Raw genomic sequence first — 25,548 nt, forward strand, 5'->3', positions numbered from 1 at the left:
AACTCCTAGGATGTAGGAAAAATGAAGTTCTTAGGAAGAAAGGCAGAAACTCTGTCTGCTCAGTTACCACAGAGGGCAGTAGTACTGACAAGTATTCCCTAAAATACTCAGAGTATTCAGGATTACTGATGATGTTTGGATCTCAATGTAAGCTGTTGGAGGTCTGATAACTTAAACAGGAAAAAATATTGACAGGTTTGATAATAGACTGGATATGCGATACAGTGAGGAAGAGGTCAGAGATAATAATGTAATATAATGAAAGGTATTTGACAAATATGTCCCTGTTATATAGCCGTGATATAAGGTATTGCCCACGACATTATTATTTTCACCATCACCATTTAGGCCAGGTTTTTACATAAGAAGAACTGGAAGACAAATGATAATATTGACTGAAATTAACAAATAAGTGATGAGAAAGTGAAGAGTGAATTGCTGCAAGATAAACCATATAACTGAGGAATTTACCTGTGAAGGGAAGAGCAAAAATAGGATGCAATTTGCATAGGTAGCATGACAATGAAGGGAATTTTTAAGAACAGTATATTGGAAAATAGAAAGGAGAGAACTAGTGGGGAAAGGAAAAAGATTGATGGTGATAAAAGAGCAATATCAGTGCATAAGCAAGGTAAGTTTAAAAAAAATTTATTTTGGTTAATTATGTGAAATGTAAAAACAAAAGAAATAAAACCTTAAGTGTCTTGTAGATAATTAGATGATCTGTAATCTTTTTTTGTTATATTCACTCATCTGTTTTAGATTCCACTATTAGTGATATCATACAGTATTTGTCTTTGACTGATTTTGCCAAGCACAATATCCTCCCAAGTTTATCTGTCTTGTTGCAAAGAGATTTTAAGATAAGTTTTAAAGGGAGTTTCATTTCTACATTTCCTGAATCTTCATGAGTTTTAGTGTATAACAGGGTATAGTGTATTGCCTGGGTATAATTTTTAGAACTATTTACATACTCACAAAGATATGGGTCCCTATAATGAATAAAACTTTATAGTGGGTGTAACAATTTTTAAATGAGGTGAGTTATTTTGCATGACTTATAAACTGGGTCTTGCGTAGAACCAGAATGGGTATCTGCAACACTACAAACAATGTCACCATTTTTGAAACAGGTGTATGGACCTCCAAGCTGTTAGCTGGAAGATCATTTTGACCCAGAACTTCATAGGTGTTAGTTTAAAATTCAAAAAAAAAAAATTTTTTTTCACTTGCTTGTTCCTTCCAAGAATTCTCCTTTTCTTCCAGTGAAGATCATTACTGGTTTTTATTTTTACAGATGTGCTTTCTTTTCCTCATTTATTTGACTGACTTTTCTAATTAGTGCTCAATAATATATACATTATTCTTTCATATTTTTCATTACTGAGTACTTTCAACTGTTTACTGAAAGCCTGCTGTGTGCCAAGCAAAGGATTACAAGCTGAGACTCACATATTACATTTGTTTATTCTTGTTTTCAGATTCACTCTTCTCTAAATTTTGTTTTGAAAGAATCAACTTTTTATGTAGATCTAACCTGTTTCCCCTCCTCTTTGATCAATAGATACATTGTCCTGTGACTTCTTGTGGTAAAATTGTGTTTTTAATAGTGAAAATAAGTGCAAAAGTGTTTTCGTAAGTCAATGAACATTATACTTGATCCATCCATTTTTGTCCTCAGATAAAGTGAATAGAATCATATTAGAATAACTACAGGTAAAAGGAAGCAAATGCAAGGCGAAAATCTCACCAGCTGGAGTTTCTTTTTCCTGGAAGGTTTTTCTAGATACCCAAAGTTAGAGATTGTTCTCTTCATCTTCAGCCTTTTAATGTATCTGATAACCCTCTTGGGCAACAGCACTCTTATTTTAATCACTGTCGTAGACGCACGCCTTCAGACTCCCATGTACTTGTTCCTTGGAAATCTCTCTTTCATGGATATTTGTTACACATCTGCTTCGATTCCTACTTTGCTGGTGAACTTGCTGTCATCCAAGAAAACCATCATCTTTTCTGGGTGTGCTGTACAGATGTATCTGTCCCTTTCCATGGGCTCCACGGAGTGTGTGCTCCTGGCTGTGATGGCATATGACCGTTATGTGGCCATTTGCAGGCCGCTGAGATACCCCATCATCATGAACAGACAGGTCTGTGTGCAGATGGCCACCATCTCCTGGGTGACGGGCTCTCTGACAGCCCTGCTGGAAACCAGCTTCGCTCTACGGATACCCCGCTGTGGGAATCTCATTGACCACTTCACTTGTGAAATTCTGGCAGTGCTGAAGCTAGCTTGCACACGATCTCTGCTCATGGACACAGTCATGCTGGTCATCAGTGTGCTCCTCCTGCCTGTTCCAATGCTCTTAATTTGCATCTCTTATGTCTTCATCCTTTCCACTATTCTGAGAATCAGCTCAGCAGAGGGCAGAAACAAAGCCTTTTCTACTTGTGGTGCCCACTTGACTGTGGTGATCTTGTATTACGGGGCTGCCCTCTCCATGTACCTAAAGCCTTCTTCATCAGGCTCACAAGAAATAGATAAAATCATCTCGTTGCTTTATGGAGTGCTTACCCCTATGCTGAATCCCATAATTTACAGTTTAAGAAACAAAGAAGTCAAAGATGCGGTGAAAAAAGTGCTGGGCAAAATGTACTTGCAATAAACACAGGAACATCTCTGACTGTGTGTCCGTGATTTTTTCCAGGGGTGTGTCCTTGGCAGAACTCACCAGAAAAATTCAAGACAGTATACTCACGCTCAGTAAACTAACTTGTGCTTGACCTTTGTAATTTTACAGTTGTGAAATAGGTCTATATAGACTGATTGCCTATGGACGATAGTAGGTTCCAATTTGCACTTAGTTGTAATTTCTGTCTTTTCTGTCTTATGGTGGTGAGAAGTTTGGGGCTATAGAGTCATCACACGTTTGTTCCAAAAGGAAACTTGGATGAATTTAGCCTGTAAACTCTGGTGCCAGAAGAAACTTGTCTATCATCTCTGCCCTAAATCCTTTCCAGAGTGAAGTGGGAGCATAAAGAAAGACACAATGGCCTTGGTTACTTAAGCAATAAAACAGAATCTTTGGAAAATTAAAATACTTGGCTCATCATCACACAGTTGTAAAATTGGAACTGTAACCCTCATCCTTTGGGTTTCTTTGCCAGAGCTTGTTCTACATGCTGAGTGGCTTACTACCCTTCCTCATTGAAAACTCCTCATTAAAACTCTTGACTTCTTGAGTAAGGTTGTAATGCCTGCTTGATTTGCTCACTTGCTAACTTTGCTTTTTCAAGCACCTAGATACTTGGATAACTTGTATGTGTTTCTATGTCAATATACCACCAGTACTACTAATTAGACCTTTTTTGTATGTCTTTGTCTTTCTTTCTTCATTGGATGATTGACTTCACAAAGTCATGGATTCCTATTATTTTGTATCTTTTATGTTTACATAAGTCAGTAAACTAATAAATTTATCATCTTTGAATTAGTCACTGTATTTGAGAAGTAAATACCACTTGTGAAAATTATGAAGAAGAAACAGCATGGGCAGTGAGGTCTGTTGCTTTATAAACCATCTTAAAGTGATATTTGATAGTAGAATTTTATTAAAGTAGCAGAGCTGGATTTTAGAATGAATTTTCTGTCTCCTGGAGTTAGCTGTAATATGTGTGATACCAAATATAAACAGGAAGAACTGGAGTTATAGAAGAAGCTTTAAATCTTTACTGCAGAGAGTGAACTATGAGAATTTGAAGACATAGACACTGAATACCCTTAGTAATTAGTATATCAGCTTTGACAAAGGGAACTGAGCTAGTTGGCATGAGTCACTGAAGCAGGTTATAAATGACCCTTATGTCAGAAGAGGACTCAGGATGGAACCTAGGCGGATATCTCCCTAGTAGCTCTTGGCTAAGAGATTAGGAGTTACAGTATTACAGCCATATGTTACCTAAAGTTGCTGTGAAAAACAGGAAGTCAATATAAATATAAATGTGTTTCATGTATTACAGGCGGTACTAAAGGAAATTATTGGCAATTGGTACATTCTGTCATTTGGATTAGATTCCATGAGACATTAAACTCTGTTTCAATTACAATCCTTAATTTTATGGAGTCTCGGGTGAGGGATTCTTGTCAGGTATTAAAAAGAGGAATATATTTGACAAGAAGGTAAAACCACCTCTGACAGTCAGTTCCTGAAAGATTGGTAAGATGACCAGATTTATGCTTAAAAAAAAAATATTGAATCATGTCACTTCCCATTTAAACCCCTTATTGGCTTTTTATTACCCTAAAGCTTGAAGTCCTTAAGATGACATGCATGAGCTTTCAAAATCTGATTACCTACCATTTATATTCTTTGCTTTGGGAAACTCAGATTCCCTTTCATTCTACAGAAGTGTTGTGCTGTGTCTTTTTATTGAAAGCATTCATCAAAATTTGTAATCTGATAATAATTTGTGGGTTTGCTTGTTTAATATTTCTCTCACTAGTCTGTAGGTTCTTTGAGGCAGGGACCGTATCAATTTCATTTACCACTGGAGACCCAGAGCTTAGTGCAAAGTCTGGCACAGGAAAGGCATTCGGTGCATACTTTTGTGAAGCATCAAGTGCTCAGAGAACATCTGTTGAATATAAATATGCATATAATAAACTTTTGATGGCTATTCAATTAAGTACTTGACCATTCCTGTAGTGAGAGAGATGAGGATGTCAAAGGTGGCTTCTGGGTGTCAAAGAAGCCTGATATGTCATTAACTGACATGGGGAATACTTGACCAAGTTTAGGGGTTGAAGGGAAACCATGAGTTATAATTTAGACATGTGGAATCTGTCATGATTTTGAAATGTGTAAGAGATGTCAGTTGGATATGCTGGTTTGGAATTAATGAGAAAGATCAGCCTGGAGATACAAACTTGTGACATATTTGCATATATATATTTAATAATTTAAGTATTGAAAATGGTTAACATTAACTAGGGAGAGAGTATACACAGTGCGCGAAACACTGAATATTCATTGGGAGGACTGATGCTGAAGCTCCGGTACTTTAGCCACCTGATGTGAAGTGCCGACTGATTGGAAGAGACCCTGATGCTGGGAAAGGTTGAGGGCAAGAGGGGAAGGGGGCAACAGAGGATGAGATGATTGACACATCATTGACGCAGTGGACATGAGTTTGAGCAAACTCTGGGAGATAATGCAGGACAGGGAAGCCTGGTGTGCTGCAGTCCACGGGGTCACAAAGAGTCAGACACAACTTAGCGACTGAACAACAACAAACAGTGTGAAAACTGCCTAAGTGAAACTAGGAGAACACTAGTATTTAAAGCCCATCAAATAGGAAAAGCCAACAAAGCGGCATTGAAAAAGAGCAACTTCTAAAGCAGGGAGAGAGCAAAAGCCAGAAGACACATTCTAGTTTTGATCAAGATTAAGTAAGCCCTCTCCACCCTGCTTTCCTGCCAAATGTAATTAAAAACTTCAGATAGAAATGCATGGGGCAGTCATCTGAGGGCTCTGAAAAATAAATGGTATCATGCATACCTGAGAAGGAAACTGGAATGCAAGGTACCAACAAACTCACAGTGAATTTTTTTTTTTCCTTTTTTTCTCCACCGTTCAGCATCTCTTGGTCTAGACTCAAGGGCAGCCTGAAGCCCAAACCTACACACTGGGTTCAGAGAGAAAGATAGCATGAGCTCCAAGGGAAGCTCCCTTTTGGTGGTCTGAAATGAGAAATGGGGAGCAAAGGAAATTTACTAATTAAAAAAAAACTTATCTCTTGCCCAAACTCCCAGGCAATCCTGTGGTGATAGCGGCAGCACCAACAGTGGTGGCTGGGCAGGGTCCCAAAACCCTTAGGGAAGAGACCCTTCTTCTTGGTTTAGAGGAACCGTGGTCCCATGAGCTTGGGAATAGTCCCCATTGCCTTTTTCTCTATCGTGTCCTGTTTGGTACTTGAGGCAGAGACTTCCGGCCTACAACACTGTGGGAAAATACATTTCTGTTATTTCAGCCATCCAGTTCAGTTCAGTTCAGTTCAGTCACTCAGTTCGTGTCCGACTCTTTGCGACCCCATGAATCGCAGCACGCCAGGCCTCCCTGTCCATCACCATCTCCCAGAGTTCACTCAGACTCACGTCCATTGAGTCCATGATGCCATCCAGCCATCTCATCCTCGGTCGTCCCCTTCTCCTGCCCCCAATCCCTCCCAGCATCAGGGTCTTTTCCAATGAGTCAACTCTTCGCATCAGGTGGCCAGAGTACTGGAGTTTCAGCTTTAGCATCATTCCTTCCAAAGAAATCCCAGGGTTGATCTCCTTCAGAATGGACTGGTCGGATCTCCTTGCAGTCCAAGGGACTCTCAAGAGTCTTCTCCAACACCACAGTTCAAAAGCATCAGTTCTTCAGCCATCCGGTCTGTGGTTTCTGTTATGGCCGCCTGAGCACTCTAATGCATGGGCCTTGCTTCCATCTCCAAAGCCAGCAAGATGAGTCGAGTCTCTCTAATACTGCATCATTCCGACCCTGCTTGTGTCATCTCATCTCTCTTCATTTCCTCCTTCCACTTTTAAGGACCTGTGTGATTTCAGTTGGGCCTAGACAGATAATCTCTTTAGGGTAAGCTGATTACAACCTAATTCCGTCTGCAACCTTAATCTCCTTTGCCATCTAATCTAACATATGCTCTGTTTCTGCATCCTAATCGGATATAGACCTCTTTGGGACCATTATTTTTCCTACTACATCGTGATTTCAAAATGGCTGTACCAAGAAATGGAAACACTTTCAGATTCTTGGACATTCATGCAGAACTTCCCCCAATTGCTAAAGACCTAGAACAACACTGCAATATAGATGTCAGTGAGTCTGCATATGAGTCTCAGGTGATTGAGATTCACTTCAAAGTTCACATTTGGAGACTCTGAAAGCACCCCATGGTTTTTTCCTCGGTTTGCATGTAGTATTTGGAATAGATACTATCAGCAAGTGGCACATCCCCACACTGGCCCTGTGGGTTATGGAATAAGGAGCATTGTAGCAGGAAAATATAAACTGAGGCCCCGGAACTTCTCTTTTTCCCACCAAATAAATACACTAAAGACCATATTGCGTTCTTGGTGAAATCATAGAAACTAAAGGCATAGCATAAAAGAGAAGAAAATAGTACTATTTGCATGGCTGCATCTGGAGATATCATGCTAATTGAAGTCAGAAAGAGAAAGACGAATACCATATGATCTCACTTATATGTGGAATTGAAAATATGACACAAATGAACATATCTATGAAACCCAGACAGAATCCTGGACACAGAGAATAGACTTCTGTTTGCCACGGGTGAGGGGTGGGAAAAGGATGGATTGGGAGCGTGGGGTTAGCAGATGCAAGATAGTATAGATAGAATGGATAAGCAACAAGGTCCTACTGTATAGCATAAGGAACTATGTTCAAAATCCTGTGTTAGACATAATGGAAAAGAATATAATTATAATTGAGCCACTTTTCTGTACAGCAGTAACATTGTAAATCAACTATACTTCAATTTAAGGATAAAGAAATAAAAAGAAATCTTGGAAGATTCAAGGAACAGTGATTTGATTGTTAAAATATGCTTACATAGAATTTATCATCTTAACCATTTTTGAGCATACAGTACCATAGTGTTAAGTATATTCATGCTGTTGTATAGCACATCTCCAGAGTTTTTCATTTGCAAAACTGAAACTCCGCACACATTGAAAAACAACTCTCTGTTCCTCCTCCTCATGGCAACCATGATTCTACTTTCTGTTTCTATGAATTTGACTAGATGCTTCATAAAAGTGGAATCAGACAGCATTTGTAATGTTGTGACTGGCTTATTTCACATAGTACAATGTCCTGAAGTTTCATTCATGTTGTAGCATGTGACAGAATTTCTTTTTTTAATGAGGTTGACTATTCCAGGATATGCATATACCACATATATATGATGGTATATGCATATATCCATCCTTCCACTGGTGGACATTTGTGTTGCTTCCACCTCTCGGCTATTGTGAATAATGGGGCAGTGAACATGGGTGTGCAGATATCTCTCTGAGATCCTGCTTTCAATTATTCTGTATGTATATGCACAAGTGAGATTGCGGGGTCATACAGTAGTTCTGTGCTGTGCTTATTTGCTCAGTCATGGCTGACTCTTCGTGACCCCATGGACTGTAGCCTGCCAGGTTCCTCCATCCATTGGGATTCTCCAGGCAAGAATGCTGGACTGGGTGGCCATGCCCTCCTCCAGGGGACCTTCCCAACCCAGGGACTGAACCCAGGTCTCCTGCATTGCAGGCAGATTCTTTACCATCTGAGCCAGCAGGAAAGCCTAAGAATACTGGAGTGGTAGCCTATCCCTTTTCCAGGGGACCTTCCTGACCCAGGAATTGAACCTAGGTGTCCTGCATTGCAGGCAACATTTTTTCCAGCTGAGCCACCAGGGAAGCCGCTTACAGTAGTTCTAATTTTCGTTTTTTGAGGAACTTCCATAGTAGTTGTTATGTTTCCTGTAACAGCTGCACCATTTGATATTCCCACCAACCGAGCACAGGGATCAATTTCCCACATCCTCGCCAACACTATGTATTTTTTGTTTTGGTTTTTCTTGTATTGGCCATCCTGATAGGGGTGAAGTGATATCTCATTGTGGCTTTGACTTGCGCTGATCTAATGATTAGTAACGTTGATCATTTTCCACAAACTTTTTGGACATTTGTGTATATTTTTTACAGAAATGTCTATTCAAGTCTTTGCTCATTTTAATTATTTTATTGTCTCAATTATGTCCTCAATTAACTGATAAATTCTTCAGTATGGGTTACTTTGCTCTTTTTTTTTTTTTCATTAAGTGTTTTTGTAGAGTAGTTTTAGGTTCGTAGCAAAATTTAGAAGTTACAGAGATTTCCCATATAATCCCTGCTCTTGCCCCCTTAGCCTGCACCATTATCAACATTCCCATCAGAGTGGTGCGTTTATTGATGAACCTACACTGACACATCATAGTCACCTCAAATCCATAGTTTAAATTAAGGTTCACTCTTGGTGGTGGGTGTTCTGTGGGTTTGTACAAATGTATAGTGATCTGTATCCATCATTATGGCATCAAACTGAAACTTTATGGGATTTGTAATTTATAAAATGGAGTAAATTTCTTAAACTTGAGTAATACTTTCCTTAGACATTTTATGAGTACTTTGAATCACCCCCTCCTCTCTACTCATAAGTAAGATCATTTCACTTTGAAGACACTTCAGATCCCCCTTAGGAAACTTTCTGAGAAAAGTAAAGTTCTCTTCCTAATAAGTCTCAGTTGAATTTTCCCAAGTACGCTGCAAACCTATTGCCCACTCGTGGGACTAAGTCCCACACTGTCTTATTTAACCTGTATGCACCTCCAGGGAAGCAGGGCCGCAAGGGTTCTAAACTGTAATGAAGCTAGTGAAACACTGGGCAGTGAGAACTGGTCTGTGACTTGTACTTGTCTAGTGGGAATAGTGTCATAATGAAGAAGTGTTGCAGAAAAAGAGAAGCATTATAACTGTCTTGATTGGAAAATGCTCTAGAGCTATTTGGAGAGCTAAGTAGTTGTTCCTCCCAAGGGGCCATGGGCAGATCTTCTCAGAGGGGTAGTGGAGCATCTGGAAATGAGAGAAGGACTAGGCAGAGTGGTGTGCATGCATTTTCCTGTTTCCTGAGCAAAGAAGTACCTCCCCAGGATGATTCTTCCCTCCTCATGTTTCCTTTCTGCAAATGGGCCTTCAGATTAACCTATGCAGCATTTCCCCCCACAGACATATTTTGCTTTACTGTGCTTCACTTTATTGCATGTTGCAGGTAGTGGGTTTTGTTTTAAAACCGAAGGTTTGTGGAAAGCCTGTGTTGAGCAAGTCTATGGATGTCATTTTTTTCCAGCAGTGTTTGCTCACTTCATGTCTCTGTGTCACAATTTGGTAATTCATGTAACGAACTTTTGCATTACCATTAGATTACTATGGCGATGTCTGATCTTTGATATTACTATTGTACATTGTTTGGGGCACCATGAACTAGTGCCCATATGAAATGATGGGCTGAATCCATAAATGTTGTGTGTGGTTTGACTGCTCCACCAACCACTGTTACCCCATCTTTCCCCTTCTTCTTGGATCTCCCTAGTCCCTGAGACGTAACAATATTGAAATTAGGCCAATTAAAACTCTACAGTGACTTCTAAGTGTTCAAGTGAAAGGAATATTCAAGCATTTCTCACTGTAAGTCAAAAGCTAGAAATGATCAAACTTACTGAGAAAGGCATGCCAAAAGCTGAGGCAGGCTGAAAGCTACGTCTCGTGCTAGTTAGCCAAGTTGTGAATGCAAAGGATAAGTCCTTGGAGGATGTGAAACGTGCTACCATAGCGAGCACATGAATCATAAGAAAGGGAAACAGTCTTGTTGCTGAAATGGAGAAAGTTTTAGCAGTCTAGATAGAAGATCAAACCAGCGACAATACTCCCTTACCTAAGCGAGAGAAAGGCCCTAACTTTCTTCAATTCTGTGAAGGCTGAGAGAGGTGGGGAAGCTGCGGAAGAAAAGTTAGGAAAGCTAGCAGAAAAGAAGCTAGCAGAGGTTGGTTCCTGAGGTTTAAGGAAAGAACTTGTCTTCATAGCATGAAAGTACACGGTGAAGCAGCAAGTGCTGACGTAGAATTTGCAGTAAGTTATCCAGAAGATCTAGCTAAGATAATTAACGAAGATGGATCAACAACAGCTTTTCAGTGTAGGTGAAATAGCCTCCTATTGGAAGAAGATAGCATCTAGGATTTACATAGCTAGAGAGGAGAAGTCAATGCCTGTTTTCAAAACTTCAGTACACAGACTGGCTGTCTTGTTAGGGTCTAATGTAGCTGGTGGCTTAAGGCTGAAGCCAATGCTCATTGACCCTTCTAAAAATCCTAAGGACCTGAAGAATCGTACTGCTTCTAGTCTGCCTGTGCTCTAGAAGTGGAACAACATAGCCTGGATGATAGTACATCTGTTTACTACGTGGTACTGAATATTTGAAGCCCACTGTTGAGACCTACTGCTTAGGAAAAAAGATGACTTTCAAAATACTAATGCTCATTTGACAGTGCACCCAGTCACCTAAGAGTTCTGATGGAGATGTACAATACAATTCATGTTGTTTTCATGCCTGCTAACACAACATCCTTTCTGCAGCCCATGGATCAAGGAGTAATTTTGACTTTCAAGTCTTATTATGTGAGAAATACAACGCATAAGGCTATAACTGCTGTACACAGTGATTCCTCTGATGGATCTGGGCAAAGTCAATTGAAAACCTTCTGCAAAGGATTCACTATTTTAGATGCCATTAAGAAAACTTGCGATTCACAGAGAGAGGTCAAAATGTCAACATGAACAGGACTTTAGAAAAAGTTGATCCGGCCCTCAAGGATGACTTTGAGGGGTTCAAGACTTTAGTAGAAGTAACTGCAGATGGGTGTAAATAGTAAAGAAAGAACTAGAAGGAGAGGTGGACCCTGAAGATGTGGCTGAATTGCTGTAGCAGCATGATGAAACTTTAATGGATGAGGACTTTCTTCTTCTGGATGAGCAAAGAAAGAGATTTTTTGAGATGGAATCTATTTCTGGTAAAGATGCTGCGAAGGTTATTGGAATTATCACAAAGGATTTAGACTGTTAAATAAACAGTTGATAAAGCAGGGTTGAAAGGGAATTGACTCTAATTTTGAAAAATGTTCTACTTTGTGTAAAATGTTATCTAACAGCATTGCATGCTACAGAGAAATCGTTTGTCAAAAAGTTAGTTGATGCAGCAAACTTTATTGTTTTATTTTAAGAAATTGCCAAAGCCCACCCAACATTCAGGAACCACCACCCTGATTAGTCAGCAACCATTAACATTTGAGGCAAGATCCTTCACCAGAAAAGAGATTATAACTTGCTGAGGCTCAGATGATGGTTAGTTTTTTTTTTTTTTTTTTTAGCAATTATGTATTTTTAAATTAAGGTATGTCAACTAAAGAAAAATGAGCATCCTTAAAGTTGTGAGTTAAGATTTATTAGGAAGCCTTACTTAGGATTTACTGAGCCTTACTGAGGATTGGGTTTCCCTGATAGTTCAGTTGGTAAAGAATCCACCTGCAATGCAGGAAACCCCAGTTCAATTCCTGGGTTGGGAAGATCCAGTGGAGAAGGAATAGGCTACCCACTCCAGTGTTCTTGGGCTGCCCTTATGGTTCAGCTGGTAAAGAATCCACCTGCAGTGTGGGAGACCTGGGTTCAATCCCTGGGTTGGGAAGATTCCCTGGAGAAGGGAAAGGCTACTCACTCCAGTATTCTGGCCTGGAGAATTCCATGGACTGTATAATCCATGGAGTCGCAAAGAGTCAGACATGACTGAATGACTTTCACTTCACTTCACTTCACTGAGGACTACTAGCCCCGGAGAAAGCCTGTCAGCTCTGAGGAGCTACTCGGTAAGGAAGGAGCCAGGACATACAGGAGAAAATGCTGAAAAACCAACAAAACCTGAACAAACCCATGTAGCTGAACATCAAAAGATTACTGCTAATAAAAAACAGACCTCTCAAGTTAATGATTTTAATGCTTTTCTGTGTGTGGAAGATGGAAGAGTCTGGATTACGGAGATGATTCCTTAGATAGGCATCTTCTCTATCTTGGGCTAGGATCCAGAGCACAGAAAATGTTTCCTGTTCTTCTCCATCTTGAATTCCCCTCAGAGTTCTCTGTGGTGGGGGGTGTGTATGTGAAGGGATGTCTTCAGTGGCTGATGGCTTGATGGTGGGCTGCATTTATTGTTTACTGGAATGTCAGGTCCATTTGGTTTCCCCTGGTATGTACATGTTTTATTAGCCATTATATTGCACACTTAATAGACTATATAGTAGAGCATAAACATAACTTTTATATTCACCTTGAAACAAAAAAAATCACGTGACTACCTTCATGTCAAGGTTGGCTTTATTGTGTTGGCCTGGAACCTAAGCCACAATATCTTGGAGGTTTGCCTGCATCTTTATCATCTTAACCCATTATAGGAAGAAGGTCCTTTAATATTGTATTAATAGTGGCATACAGCCCAGAACAGATCAAGGGCTAGTCCTCTCCTACTGCATATGGGTCAGAGCTATGTCCACAATGCCTGTTAATTTTAGATGGAATGTACCACCTACTTTAGCAATTATTCTGAGCAACCGTGGTCCAGGGATGGCTACTTCCAGTATCAGGTTGCCTACCAGCTGTGCTTCAACAAGAAGTTTAGTAGCTCATCAAAATTCTTCAAAAATTTCCTTCTAGCATTTGTTGTTTTTCAGCCACAGGCAAAAGTTAGCACCGGATGGATGGAATTTACATCTGGAAAATGGCATTCCAACTCTAAAGAGACATTGATAAACAAGGGCTGGCTCATATTTATGCAAATATTTCTTAAGCGTATCCTCAAAAAATTATTTTACTTTCTGTTGTATTGCACAGTGAATAAATATATTCTTGTAAAAACCATTAAAAGTGAAATGCTTTAGCAGAATTCCCCTTTAAGTACTTTCACACTGGTCCTAGTCACCCACCTGACTTAATTCCTCTAATCAGACCTTTATGCAGTACTTAGTTCTTGAACTTTCTGCTGCTTGAGAATCACCTGGAGGGCAAGTAGCTTGATTCTACAGCCCCTACCCAGAAATTCTGGTTCAGTAAGTTTAGGGTGGAAAGTGAGGATGTGCTTTTCTAATGAGATCTCAGATAATCAGTTCAGTTCAGTTCAGTTCAGTTACGCAGTCGTGTCTGACTCTTTGCTCTTTGTGCCTGACCTGTGGACTGCAGCATGCCGTGCTTCCCTGCCCATCACCAACTCCTGGAACTTGCTCAAATTTATGTCCATCAAGTCGGTGATGCCATCCAACCATCTCATCTTATCCTCCCCTTCTCCTCCTGCTTTCAACATTTCCCAGCATCAGGGTCTTTTCCAATGAGTCAATATCTCAGATAATGCTGATTCACAAACCAAATTTTGGATAATGTTACTATTGGCATATGGTATATGGCTCAGATGGTAAAGAATCTGCCTGCAATGCAGAAGACCTGGGTTCTATCCCTGGGTTGGGAAGATCCCCTGGAGGAGGGCATGGCAACCCACTCCAGTATTCTTGCCTGGAAAATCCCCATGGATAGATGAGCCTGGGGGGCTACATTCCATGGGGTCGCAAAGAGTTGGGCATGACTGAGCAACTAAGCACATACAGAAATATTTAGTACAACTTTGTATATACAGTTTTGTGCAAATGTTTTACTGTTTGCATTATTGTATAATTTGCTTTTAAAATTAATAATGTGTATTGGAAATAGCATCATGGAAGTGCATAAAGATTTGCTGTATTTTTTCAAGTTTTTGCAGAATATTGCATATTTTCTTCTAATTTAATGGCTACTTATAGTTTATTTGAATTACTTTTCTTGCACAATAATTTGTGTTCCTTGAAGCTAATACTTGCCTTTTTTAATGCTTATTTTTAATGTTATTTTTAATTAACTCAAACCCAAACACCAGAGAGTGTATATTTTCTCTCAATATGTTCACATACATGGTTGTATTAATTTTGAAGAAATCTTTCCTCAGATATACTTCTAACTTGCTAAGTCTTTACTGACTACTCTTTAGACTTGGTGTAGAACTGTGATTTGAGGGGTCTCTTCTGTTAGCCCAAGGTTTGCTTTTGCCTCTGACTTGGGTTGCATTCCCTGGTTCCTGACTTGACATCTTCCTCCTTCCCTGGTGGTTCAGAGGTTAAAGCGTCTGCCTGCAATGCGGGAGACCTGGGTTCAATCCCTGGGTCAGGAAGATCCCCTGGAGAAGGAAATGGCAACCCACTCCAGTATTCTTGCCTGGAGAATCCCATGGACGGAGGAGCCTGGTGGGCTATACAGTCCACGGGGTCGCAAAGACACGACTGAGCGACTTCACTTTCTTTCTTTTTCTTTCCTTCTTGGCTTACTGCCTTTCTTGTTTAAAAATTTACTTATTTATTTTAAATGGGGGACAGTCACTCCACAACACTGTGGTGGCCCCTGCCACACGTCAACACGGATCAGCCACAGGCGCACACGCAGCCCACCCCCAATCCTGAACTGCCCTCCCACCTCCCCTCCCCACCCCATCCCTCTGGGTTGTCCCTGACCACTGGCTTTGAGTGCCCTGCTTCATGCATTGAACTTGCACTGGTCATCTATCTTACATACGGTAACGGGCATGTTTCAGTGCTTTTCTCTCATATCATCCCACCCTTGCCTTCTCCCACAGAGCCCAGGAGTCTGTTCTTGACATCTGTGTCTCTTCTGCTGCCTTGCATATAGGATTGTTTTTACCATCTTTATAAATTCCATATATATATATGCATTAATATACTGTATTGGTGTTTCTCTTTCTGACTCACTTTACTCTGTATAATAGGCTCCACCATGCTTCAGTAGCTTTCCAGGAAAAGGTGCATGAGTGCTATTCTTTTTTTTTTTTTTTTTGAGACTTTGAATGTCTGGACATATCTCTTCCTTTGAAGATTTGTCTTGTTATAGAATTCTAGATGTTTTGAAATTTCTTGATGATATGCCTTGTGATGGACTGTCTTCACCCATTGTGCTAGGTACTATTTGGAAAATTTTAATATTAGAACTCACATTCTGGGACAGTAAACAAAATGCTTTGATGATTTACTTCCCTTTACTTTCTCTGTCTTTTTTTTTGGGGAACTTTTATCATTATATTGGAACTTCTGGATTGTTGCTCTTAATTTTCTAATCTTTTATCTCTTTTTGTGTTTTTGGTTTATCCTCTGGGAGATCTTTTAAATTCTATCTTCCAACTTTTCTGTGTAATTTTTCCTGGCTTTGGTCATATTTTAAATTTTCAAGAACTGTTTTTATTCTTTGCATGTTCTTTATATGCCACAACTTCTTTCTCTATTCATCGGTCAGTGGACACTCAGGTTGCTTCCATCTCTTGGTTATTATAAACACTGCCATGAACTAGGGCTGCAGATGTCTCTTTGACATAATGTTTTTGTTTCTTCTGGAATATTCCCAGAATTGGAATTGCTGGACCATATGGTAGTTAAATTTTTATTAAGAAACCTCTAAACTGTTTTCCATAATGACGGCACCAATTTACATCCTACCAACAGTACGCAAGGGTTCCCTTTTCTATACAACCTCACCAGCACTTATCTCTTGTCATTTTGATGATAGCTGCTGTTAACAGATGTGAGGTGATATCTCAGTGTGGCTTTGATTTGCATTTCCCTGATGATTAGTGATGAGCACTTTTCGTCTACCATTAGGCCATTAGTATGCTTTCTTTGGAAGAATGTCTATTCAGATATTCTGGCCCATTTTAAAAATTGATTTTAGTTCTTTTTTTCTTTTGCTATTGAGTTGTGTGAATACCTTATGTATTTTGGAAATAAACGTCTTATCAGATGATTTTCAGACATTTTTCTCCCATTCTATATGTTGCCTTTTCATTTTGTTAGTGATTTCCTTTGTTGTGCAAAAGTTCTTTATATTAGATTTTAACTTCTATGTTTCAAACCTATTCAGTTAAATCCACAAAAAATCATGACTATTGTGTCTTCCTGATGTATAACAATGTGCTCACATAGTTACTAACATATAATAATCCTCTTGGTTCTCTTGGTAAGTTTCATCTTGTATTCAATTTGATATTAATATTGTGGTGTTGGAGAAGACTCTTGAGTCCCTTGGACTGCAAGGAGATACAACCAGTCCATCCTAAAGGAGATCAGTCCTGGGTGTTCATTGGAAGGACTGATGCTAAAGCTGAAATTCCAATACTTTGGCCACTTCATGCGAAGAGTTGACTCATTGGAAAAGACCCTGATGCTGGGAGGGATTGGGGGCAGGAGGAGAAGGGGATGACAGAAGATGAGATGGCTGGATGGCATCACCAACTGAATGGACATAAGTTTGAGTGAACACCAGGAGTTGGTGATGGAGAGGGAGGCCTGGTGTGCTGCAGTTCATGGGGTCGCAAAGAGTTGGACACGACTGAGCGACTGAACTGAACTGAACTGAATATTGTTACAGCTTATTTTCCTTTGGCTATTTTTGATATATTTTTTAAAAAATTGAAGTGTAGTTGATTTATAACACTGTTAGTTTCAGTTCTACACCAAAGTGAGATGTATCTTTTCTCATACCTTTATTTCAACATTGTCTTGTTATTTTAAGCCTGTCTTTTAAAAATAGCAAGAGTTTATTTTTACACCCCCTCAGTCAGTGAGTCTGTCTTCTAATATAAATTTTACCTATTCATGTTGATGTTTTTAGGCTTGTTTCTATGCCTGGTGGGCTGCCGTCTATGGGTCGCACAGAGTCAGCCACGACTGAAGTGACTTAGCAGCGTAGCAGTTACTCTTATTTATTTGCTCAGTCTTTCTTCTCCCCTTTTTTCATTTATCTCCCCACACCCCTCTATTCATTTTTAAGTTTTCTCTTTTTCCTGCTAATATATTAATATTAGAAGAAATAATGCCATACACATAATTAAACTTACATTTTCTAGCTATCAATTAATATGTATATCATTTGGCCATTGCTATAATGATGTTTTGTAATGAACTATCTCACAAATAAACCCAAATAATAGCAATTATTTTTAACCATATATGCAGCTGTGCAACTGAACTGAGACTCAGTTGATGTAGACTGGGTTTGGTGATACAGCTCTGCTACACATTGTAGCTCTGTGATATTGTTATACAACTCTGTAACTATGAGAGCTTTCCTTATTCTATCAGGCCTAGATTTCTCAAATAATTTAGGTTCCATTAGTGTTTTTCCAGATAGTGGACATGATGAAGCTTTATTTGCATAACATTTTTGAGGACATTGAGATAGAGTACCAGCTTTGGAAGATTTCTTCAAAATTGTAAAGGGAGTGTTGATGGCCGTAGAATTTGAACCAAGAGGAGATAAGAACTCTATAGAAGTTCTTGGTGAGACAAAGAGAGAATGAAGTTCTGAGAGTAGAAATGCCTGATGTATGCTCCATCTTGGGATGACACTTGGGTCCAGCAAGAGGAATTCTTTTGAACATGACTTTCTAGAGTTCTTAGGTGCCTTTGGCTCAGCTGAATATCTGTTTTCTCAGTTATCATAGCATTACTTCTCTTCATGACTCCAGAATGTTGTAAAGCCACAGATATCAGAAACTTTTGGAAAGAGCTATATGATCATTTAAGCAGAGAAAACTAATTTCCAACTTCAGGGACATTGGTGGAAGGTACCAATAATTTCATAGATGTATGAAGAGCACCGGTGGTCAGAGATTACCGATGATAGTAGGTGGGCAAGAACATTGATAATATGAACTCTTGTGAGAAACTAACAAAGCTGAGTAAAATAAATAAGTTGCAAAAGTAAAAACTGACAAAGCTGGGAAAAAATGTATGCCCAAGACAAATTCCTTTATTGTTTAAAAGAATACATTTATTAGTGTCTTTTGGGGATGCCCAGATGTCTCATGGGTAAAGAATCTGCTTTCAGTGCAGGAGACGAGGTTTTGATCCCTGGGTTGGGAAGATCTCCTGGAGAAAGAAATGGCAACCCACTCCTGTATTCTTGCCTGGGAAATCTGATGGACAGAGGAGCCTGGCGGGCTACAGTCCATGGGGTCACTAAAGAGTTGGACACAACTTAGCGTCTTTTAATTGACCTTTTCCCAATCAGATTCATTTTGAATCTTGGACTCATGAAATTCTTTAGAGGCACACTAGAGGACACTGTTGAGTTATAAATATCCCAGTGCTGTTTGCCTGGTTCCTATTAATGCTGAACTTGCAACTACTTTCATTGATGTCAGTATTTCACCTTCTGAGCTAGCAGTAGGATTTGAAAAAGACATGGAGATTTGTTTCCAGTGCAGAAAGAAAAAATGACTTAAAACAGTGCTTGTTGAAAAATAGGGAAGAAAAATGCATATTTGTGAAGGAGTACTGATTTTTTTTTCTTTTGGCATTTTTTGGTTATAAATTCACATTACTGATACAGCCAATATACAAAACACAGTTGTAGCAACCAGAGAAAGAAACAGGATATGACCCCCTTTATGAGATGCTCATAATATTCCCAAGGAGGCAGGGGAAAAGTCCATTCATCTGCATTTTATTCAGAAGGCTCTTTTCTTTTGCTTGTCATTTTGGAATGGGCTTAACTGTTGCTAAAAAGTTACAGGAACAACAGAGCTAGAAATCATCTGTTTCTTCACAAAACAAATTCACTCCAGATCAGCCATGTGATCTGCCCCTGCAGTGCCCAGCCCTCTGACCTGAGTCTTGCTGGAACAGCATCTCTTTGGGGACTGACAAAGAATTCCTGTTCTAAGTTCTTCATGTTATTTCTTTCAAGTTTGGTGCCTGCTGTAATACTGAGTCCTCTTAAACCAGATACTGAGAAGTAAAACTAAAAGCCCAAATCCATTCAACAGAGAACTCACTGTGCAGATCTGAGATAAAATAAGCCACAAATATTTGAGCAGTATCAGGATATACATTGCACAATTTAAAAAAATTTGGTCGGGATGATTTGAGTTTTCTCACTGGCAGAACTGGGGTAGTTATGTGACCATTTAAATTGCTTCCAACATTTTATTCACACCAATCTCAGAAGATTCTTAATTTCAAAAAATATTTTGTATTAATAGAATCAGCTCTAAGTCTGTTTTTTTTTTCTATCAACAATACAGTTATATCAGTTTAGAAATATTTTAGGAATGATGTGCTCTTATTAATTTCCACTAAAAAGCATTTATTAAAAACATGCATTTGTTGATGCAGTTACCATACACAGCTAGTTTTGTGTGACTCCTAGTCACCTGATGTCTGCCCTCCTCTGAGGCACCAGATAGACCTGGAATTGCATCCCAGCCCAGCGAGTTGTTCATCCCAGGGCTCTCTTGGGCAACTTGGTTGATTCTATGAGTCTCTAATTGATGAAGATAATTTTTTTTATCATAATGGCTTTGTAAGGGTGAAATGATACATTGCTATGAAGTGGACAAGTTGGCAAAGTATTCAGTGGAATCTAGCGGGTTCCCTTTTGCAGCCTCTTGAAGCCAGCAATGACGCAGTAGGAACAGAGTCCAAACTGCCGCGTCATTGTGTGTCCCCACATCAGCCTGCAAAGATCTCACAAGGGAAGAGAAAATACTACAGATGGGGAGACACATCTCATGCACTATCATGTCAAAGGAAAAGCATAGTTCCTGTCCAAAACCTGGAATACATTTGAGCTATTAATAATACATGCTGCACTCCAGAGTATTTTAATCAAGTCTTGTGAACGACTTTGGATCAAAGAAGCGAATCAATCAACAGACGTAGAGCTTCTAGGGGACTTACCTGGCAGTTCAGTGTCTAAGACTGCCTTCTGAGCTTCTCTGGTGACTCAGTGGTAAAGAATCTACCTGCCAACGCAGGAGACTTGAGTTCGATCCCTGGTCCGGGAAGCTCCCACGTAACGTGGGGCAACTAAGCCCCAGGCCCCGTGCTCTGCACCAACAGAAGCCACCTCGATGAGAAGGCTGCACAACTCAGCTAGAGAGGGACCGCCACTCGCTGCAACTAGAGAAGAGCCCCCACAACAACAAAGACCCAGCACAGCCAAAAATAAGTAAATAATTAAATTTAAAAAAAGACTTTGCCTTCCAGCGCAGGGGATGTGGGTTCAATCCTTGCTCAGGGAGCTGGGATCCCATATGCCTTGTGGCCAAAACCCCAAAACATAAACAGAAGCAGTATTGTAACAAATTCAGTGTGTGTGTGTGTGTGTGTTAGTTGCTCAGTCATGTCTGACTCTTTGCGACCCCATTCGATAAAAGACTTTAAAAACGGTCCATATTTTAAAAAGAAAACAACTTTAAAAAAGAAGTAAGGCTTCTGTTTCCTTAGTGGCTTATATTCATGCTGAGAATATGGTGCTTTAAAAAATTTTTATTTGAAACAAATTTTGCAAAGATGATAGGGCTCAAAGTCCAAGAAGTGCAAATGATGAAGATACATGGTATAAAGGAAACAGTCTCCCTTGTACTCTACTGATCATTGCCCTTCCTGAAGGCAGCCTCTGCCGCATTCTTGAGTATCTTTCTATTAAAAGCTATATAGTAGATAGCTTTTATATCTACTATATATATTACAAGCTATATAGTAGCTAGATGGATGGATGGATATGAATATGGGCATATTATAGATAGAATATTTTCAAACATGTGAATGTATCTTTAGGCTGAAGTGCCGGAAAAAATATATTATCAGCAGTGTCTGTATTCTTTAGTAACATCATTTGTTACTATTTTGGTCATAATTTGATGGTGAAAATATTTCAGTGCAAGGTCAAAGAATACTTTTATTATGAATGATATTAGTCACCTTTTAGGAGACATTTTCTTTTTTCCTGTGAACTTTTTGTACTCTTTACCCATTTTAGATTGAACTCAGTCTTACTGAGGTGTTTAAAAATGTATTAGGGGAATAGGAACTTTGTAATCTGGGCTACGAATGTTTTCCTCAGTTTTCTATTTATCTTTTGGCTTTTCTTGTGTGAGTCTTAATATGCAGACATTTTACATTTTTCTGTGAACAAGTCACTCTAAGATTATAAAAACATAGAATTTGCCACATGCTGAATTTCTAAGTGTATTTTGCTGTTTTTAGTGTTCAGAACATTGCATTTTAAGACAGTTTTTTTCTTTTTTTCCCCTGGAATTATCATCTCTCACTCTAAAGAAAGATAATAAATATACTTCTAAAAGAACTGGCGGAGACCAATCTGGATTATAGAAATGGATTGCATTAAAGACTGCACAGTCTCTAAGACTAGATTAAGGCATCATAACTCACTTGATACCCTTAGAGGCCTTGCTTGGCAAACATAGGCAAGTGATTTTAATTAGCACATTGTGTGCCTGTAAATGGATGCTTCTAAAGGGCCTGCAATGAGTCCTTTCCTTAACCGATTCTTTGAAGATGCCTTTAGTTTAGAGAGAAGCTCTGTGAGGTACTCTGACACCAGGAATATCTTGTTGGTGTGGCCAACTACTTTTACCATTTCTGGGCATGTCTGTCATAGATGGCAGGCATATCTTGCCCTGTTCAACAGCAAAAAAGTTGTACTCTTAATATAAATTGAGAAAAATGTTTTATTAATGGCCTTGTTTATATTATTGATATATGTAGATATGTGTTTGTGTACATATAGTTCTCTAAAAGACGACGATGAACCTCAGCAGACAGTTTCCAAGATATTTCTCACCAGCCAGTGGAGCCCAATCTGATGAAGTTTCTCTGTATTACTTGCAGAGAATCAGATCATCATGTATTATATTGGTGAATATTTAAACAGTGTCATTGGGAGAAATTTTGTTTCATAAAATTGTTTTAGAATTGAAGTTATCTTAGACTTAGAATTTAGGTAGAAGAAACCTACATGAAAGCCATTTGTATAGTCATTAAAAAGGTCCTCAGTGATTAAAAGTCATTAAAGAGAGGTGAGGGGTGGGTTCTCTTCACTCTCAACCCCCAGAGGTCTCTGGCTTGTGTTGCTGCATGTCTACCTATTTCTTTATTCAACTGTTGTAACTTAAGACTCACAGGGCTGGTTTCTTTGAGTGAAGGCTGCTGGATTTCTCTTTTCCCAATAAATACAGAGTCTGATTTTTTTTTTCATGGTAAGCAGACAAAGATTCCCTTTGAAACATGTAGTCTGAGCGCCAAACACTGGATCCATTGTCTCAGACACAATGAGTGCCACATTCAGTCTTTAGAAATGGTGAGCAGTTTGCTTGTATTCGAGAACCAAAGACGTTTTCCACATCCAGAAAAGTGATGCACAGCTGAGTTTTCAATAATGCTAGCACTGTGTGTGAGTGTGATTTCACACGGCGATGTGTACCGTGTTGACTGGTATATGCCTCTCATGGATCAGCTTTGGGCTGCTCACGATGAGTTATTCACTGTGTTATACCAATAGAACTCAACCACTTCAAATGAAAATAGAAAGGATTTCTGCTCATGTTTCATACTGCGTGAAAGTGTATAGCTTTAGATTACATTTGTCCTACATATTTTGGGTGTAATGTGGATTCAAAATTAGGGATTGCCTTGTGTCAGGTTCTCCAGAAGCTGACTCTGAGTTGAGGATTTATGTGCAAATGATTTATTAGCAAATTGCTCCCAGGAGAAACAGGTAAGGGAGTAGGAGAAACAGATCAGTGAAAGGAAGGAATCCAAGCAGGGCACAATTTCTGACAAAGTTCTAGCCTCAGCTGGATCATACAGGAGAGCTTTACAGATCAAGTTATAGCTCCGATTTTGTCCCAAATTGAGGCAAGGGACCTGGGCTTTCATAAGTCACTCACAGTAAGAGCCACCCAATTCTAAGGGGGGACCCAAACTCTCAGATACACTCATGTACTTCCAGTTCTTGGCACAGGCAGGCAAAGTGGCATCTGTGGTTGAGGGCAGTCTTCTGAAGACAGTCAGAAATGTGGGTCCACAGAAGCAAAAGCACAAAGAAGCTAGGGGTGGGGAGGGTGCAAAGAAATGGCCAGAGTGCTTCAAGGGGGTATGATACCAAAAGTTGTTTGCTAGAGGGATTACTTCTAAATTCTGATTAAAAGATTCTCAGTCACTGAAAAGAGATCCTTTAGTGATTCTGATACATTTTAAAAGAATTGTTACTAAACTGATAAATAATTCTGGTTGGATATTGGCTTAGTCAAAGACTACTCCAGGCAAGAGTACTGGAGTGGGTTGCCATTTCCTTCTCCAGGGGATCTTCCCGACCCAGTGATCAAACCCAGGTCTCCCGCATTCCAGGCAGATGCTTTAACCTCTGAGCCACCAGGGAAGCCCATAGGATATCTTACTCTTTAGTATTTCTCAGGCACACCAGGCACACTTCTGCCTCAGGGGCTTTGTACTTATTTTTTCTGCCAAGGTCTTACTCCACAGATTTATATTTTGATAAAAAGTGGGAGAAAGTATGATAGAAGGATTTGGCTGTTTCACCCTGTTCTAACCTTGCCATCATTGACTAGATGTTCTATGCTGCTTAATGTGATGCAATTTGAAATACACAACATCTTCATGAATATTCTTGCCCCAAACTATTTAAGCAGAATCTGATCAGGCCTCCTGTTAACTTCCCTGGTGGCTCAGACGGTAAAGCGTCTGCTTACAATACGGGAGACCCGGGCTCAATCCCTAGCTTGGGAAGATCTCCTGGAGAAGGAAATGGCAACCCACTCCAGTATTCTTGCCTGGAAAATCCCATGGGAGGAACTTGGTAGGCTATAGTCCATGGGGTCACAAAGAGTCAGACACAACTGAGCAACTTCACTTTAACTTCCAGTTTACAACAGGATTATGGTAGTTTTATACATCCAATATCTTTTGGATATGGGGTTTGCCGACATGCTCACTGCTGGAGGAGGAAATGGCAACCAACTCCAGTATTCTTGTCAGAAAAATCCTATGGACAGAGGAACCTGGTGGGCTGTAGTACATGTTGCATACAGCTGGGCTATAGTCCAGGCTGCAAAGAATTGGACACAAATGAATGTGCAGACATGAATCAAGGACTGAGCACACACAAATGTGTTTCCTGCTTATCTTGTCATCCTCCTTTCTTGCATCTCAGTTCCTTTTACCTGGAATCATTTCCCTTGTATCTGGAGCATATCTTTCAGTGTTCCACTGACCAGTGTGGTAACCACTAGTCATGTGGATATTAAGCACTTGATTTATAACTACTCTGAATTGAGATTTGCTGTTAGTGTAAAGCTCATCCTGGATTTCAGAGACCTAGTACAAAAGTGTAAGAGATCTCATTAATGATTTTTGTATTAATTACATGTTGAAATGATACAATTTTGATATATTGGCTTAAATAGATCATTATTCAGATGGATTATCCTTTTATTTTATTTTATTTTTTGCTTTTGAAATTGTGGCTATTAGGGGATTTAAATTTGTGTCCCTCATATTGCCTTTCTATTGGACAACTCTGTTTTAGAAGTTTCTTTAACAATGGTCTATTGGTGGCAAATTCTTTTTTTCATATTTATTTATTAAAAAAGTTAACCAGGACAATTTTATTATTGGGTGATTATTTTTTAAACTATTATGTGACGTGAGTGTGGACAATTAGATATTAAGCTGATGAGAACAGATACTACACTTGATCTTAGACTGAGAAGCACTGTGGCAAATTCTTAATTTTTTTTTGTCTAAAAATGTCTTTATTTTACATTTGCTCTTGCAGTATTTTCTTTTTTCACATGTACTAGGCTAAATTGAGTTATTTTTTCTTCTCTTGAGGATATTATTTCACTGTTTCTGGTTTCCATTTTTGGTGATAGGACCATGTTAGTCAACATGATCACTCCTTTCGCTCTAATTTGTGTTTTCTCTGACTGC

General features: G+C 39.3%; 1 protein-coding gene and 1 pseudogene across 2 annotated transcripts; one reads left to right on the forward strand and one right to left on the reverse strand.

Annotated features, from left to right (window-relative positions):
• The first annotated feature begins 1,724 nt into the window (after positions 1-1,724).
• Positions 1,725-9,069, forward strand: LOC101112627 (olfactory receptor 2K2). Of its 2 annotated transcripts, XM_042242725.1 has the most exons (2): positions 1,731-2,638; positions 8,777-9,069. In XM_042242725.1, exons 1-2 carry the CDS (start codon positions 1,731-1,733, stop codon positions 8,805-8,807), a joined length of 939 nt encoding a protein of 312 aa, XP_042098659.1. In that variant the 3' UTR covers positions 8,808-9,069. The 2 variants fall into 2 exon arrangements, with proteins under 2 accessions (XP_004004065.3, XP_042098659.1); XM_004004016.5 differs by lacking the exon at positions 8,777-9,069 and having other exon boundaries at positions 1,725-2,663.
• Positions 9,070-25,228: 16,159 nt separating this feature from the next.
• On the reverse strand, positions 25,229-25,332 carry LOC114113456 (U2 spliceosomal RNA; annotated as a pseudogene).
• Between the last annotated feature and the right edge of the window lie 216 nt (positions 25,333-25,548).

This window comes from Ovis aries, chromosome 2 (genome assembly GCF_016772045.2).
Source record: "Ovis aries strain OAR_USU_Benz2616 breed Rambouillet chromosome 2, ARS-UI_Ramb_v3.0, whole genome shotgun sequence".
In the NCBI taxonomy this organism is placed as follows: Eukaryota; Metazoa; Chordata; class Mammalia; order Artiodactyla; family Bovidae; genus Ovis; species Ovis aries.

Coding starts and splice junctions, on each gene's coding strand:
- LOC101112627 (XM_042242725.1), top strand. CDS start 1,731: ATGCAAGGCGAAAATCTCACCAGCTGGAGTTTCTTTTTCCTGGAAGGT. Junction 2,639..8,776: donor AAAGATGCGGTGAAAAAAGT/GCTGGGCAAAAT, acceptor TATTTTTTACAG/AAATGTCTATTCAAGTCTTT.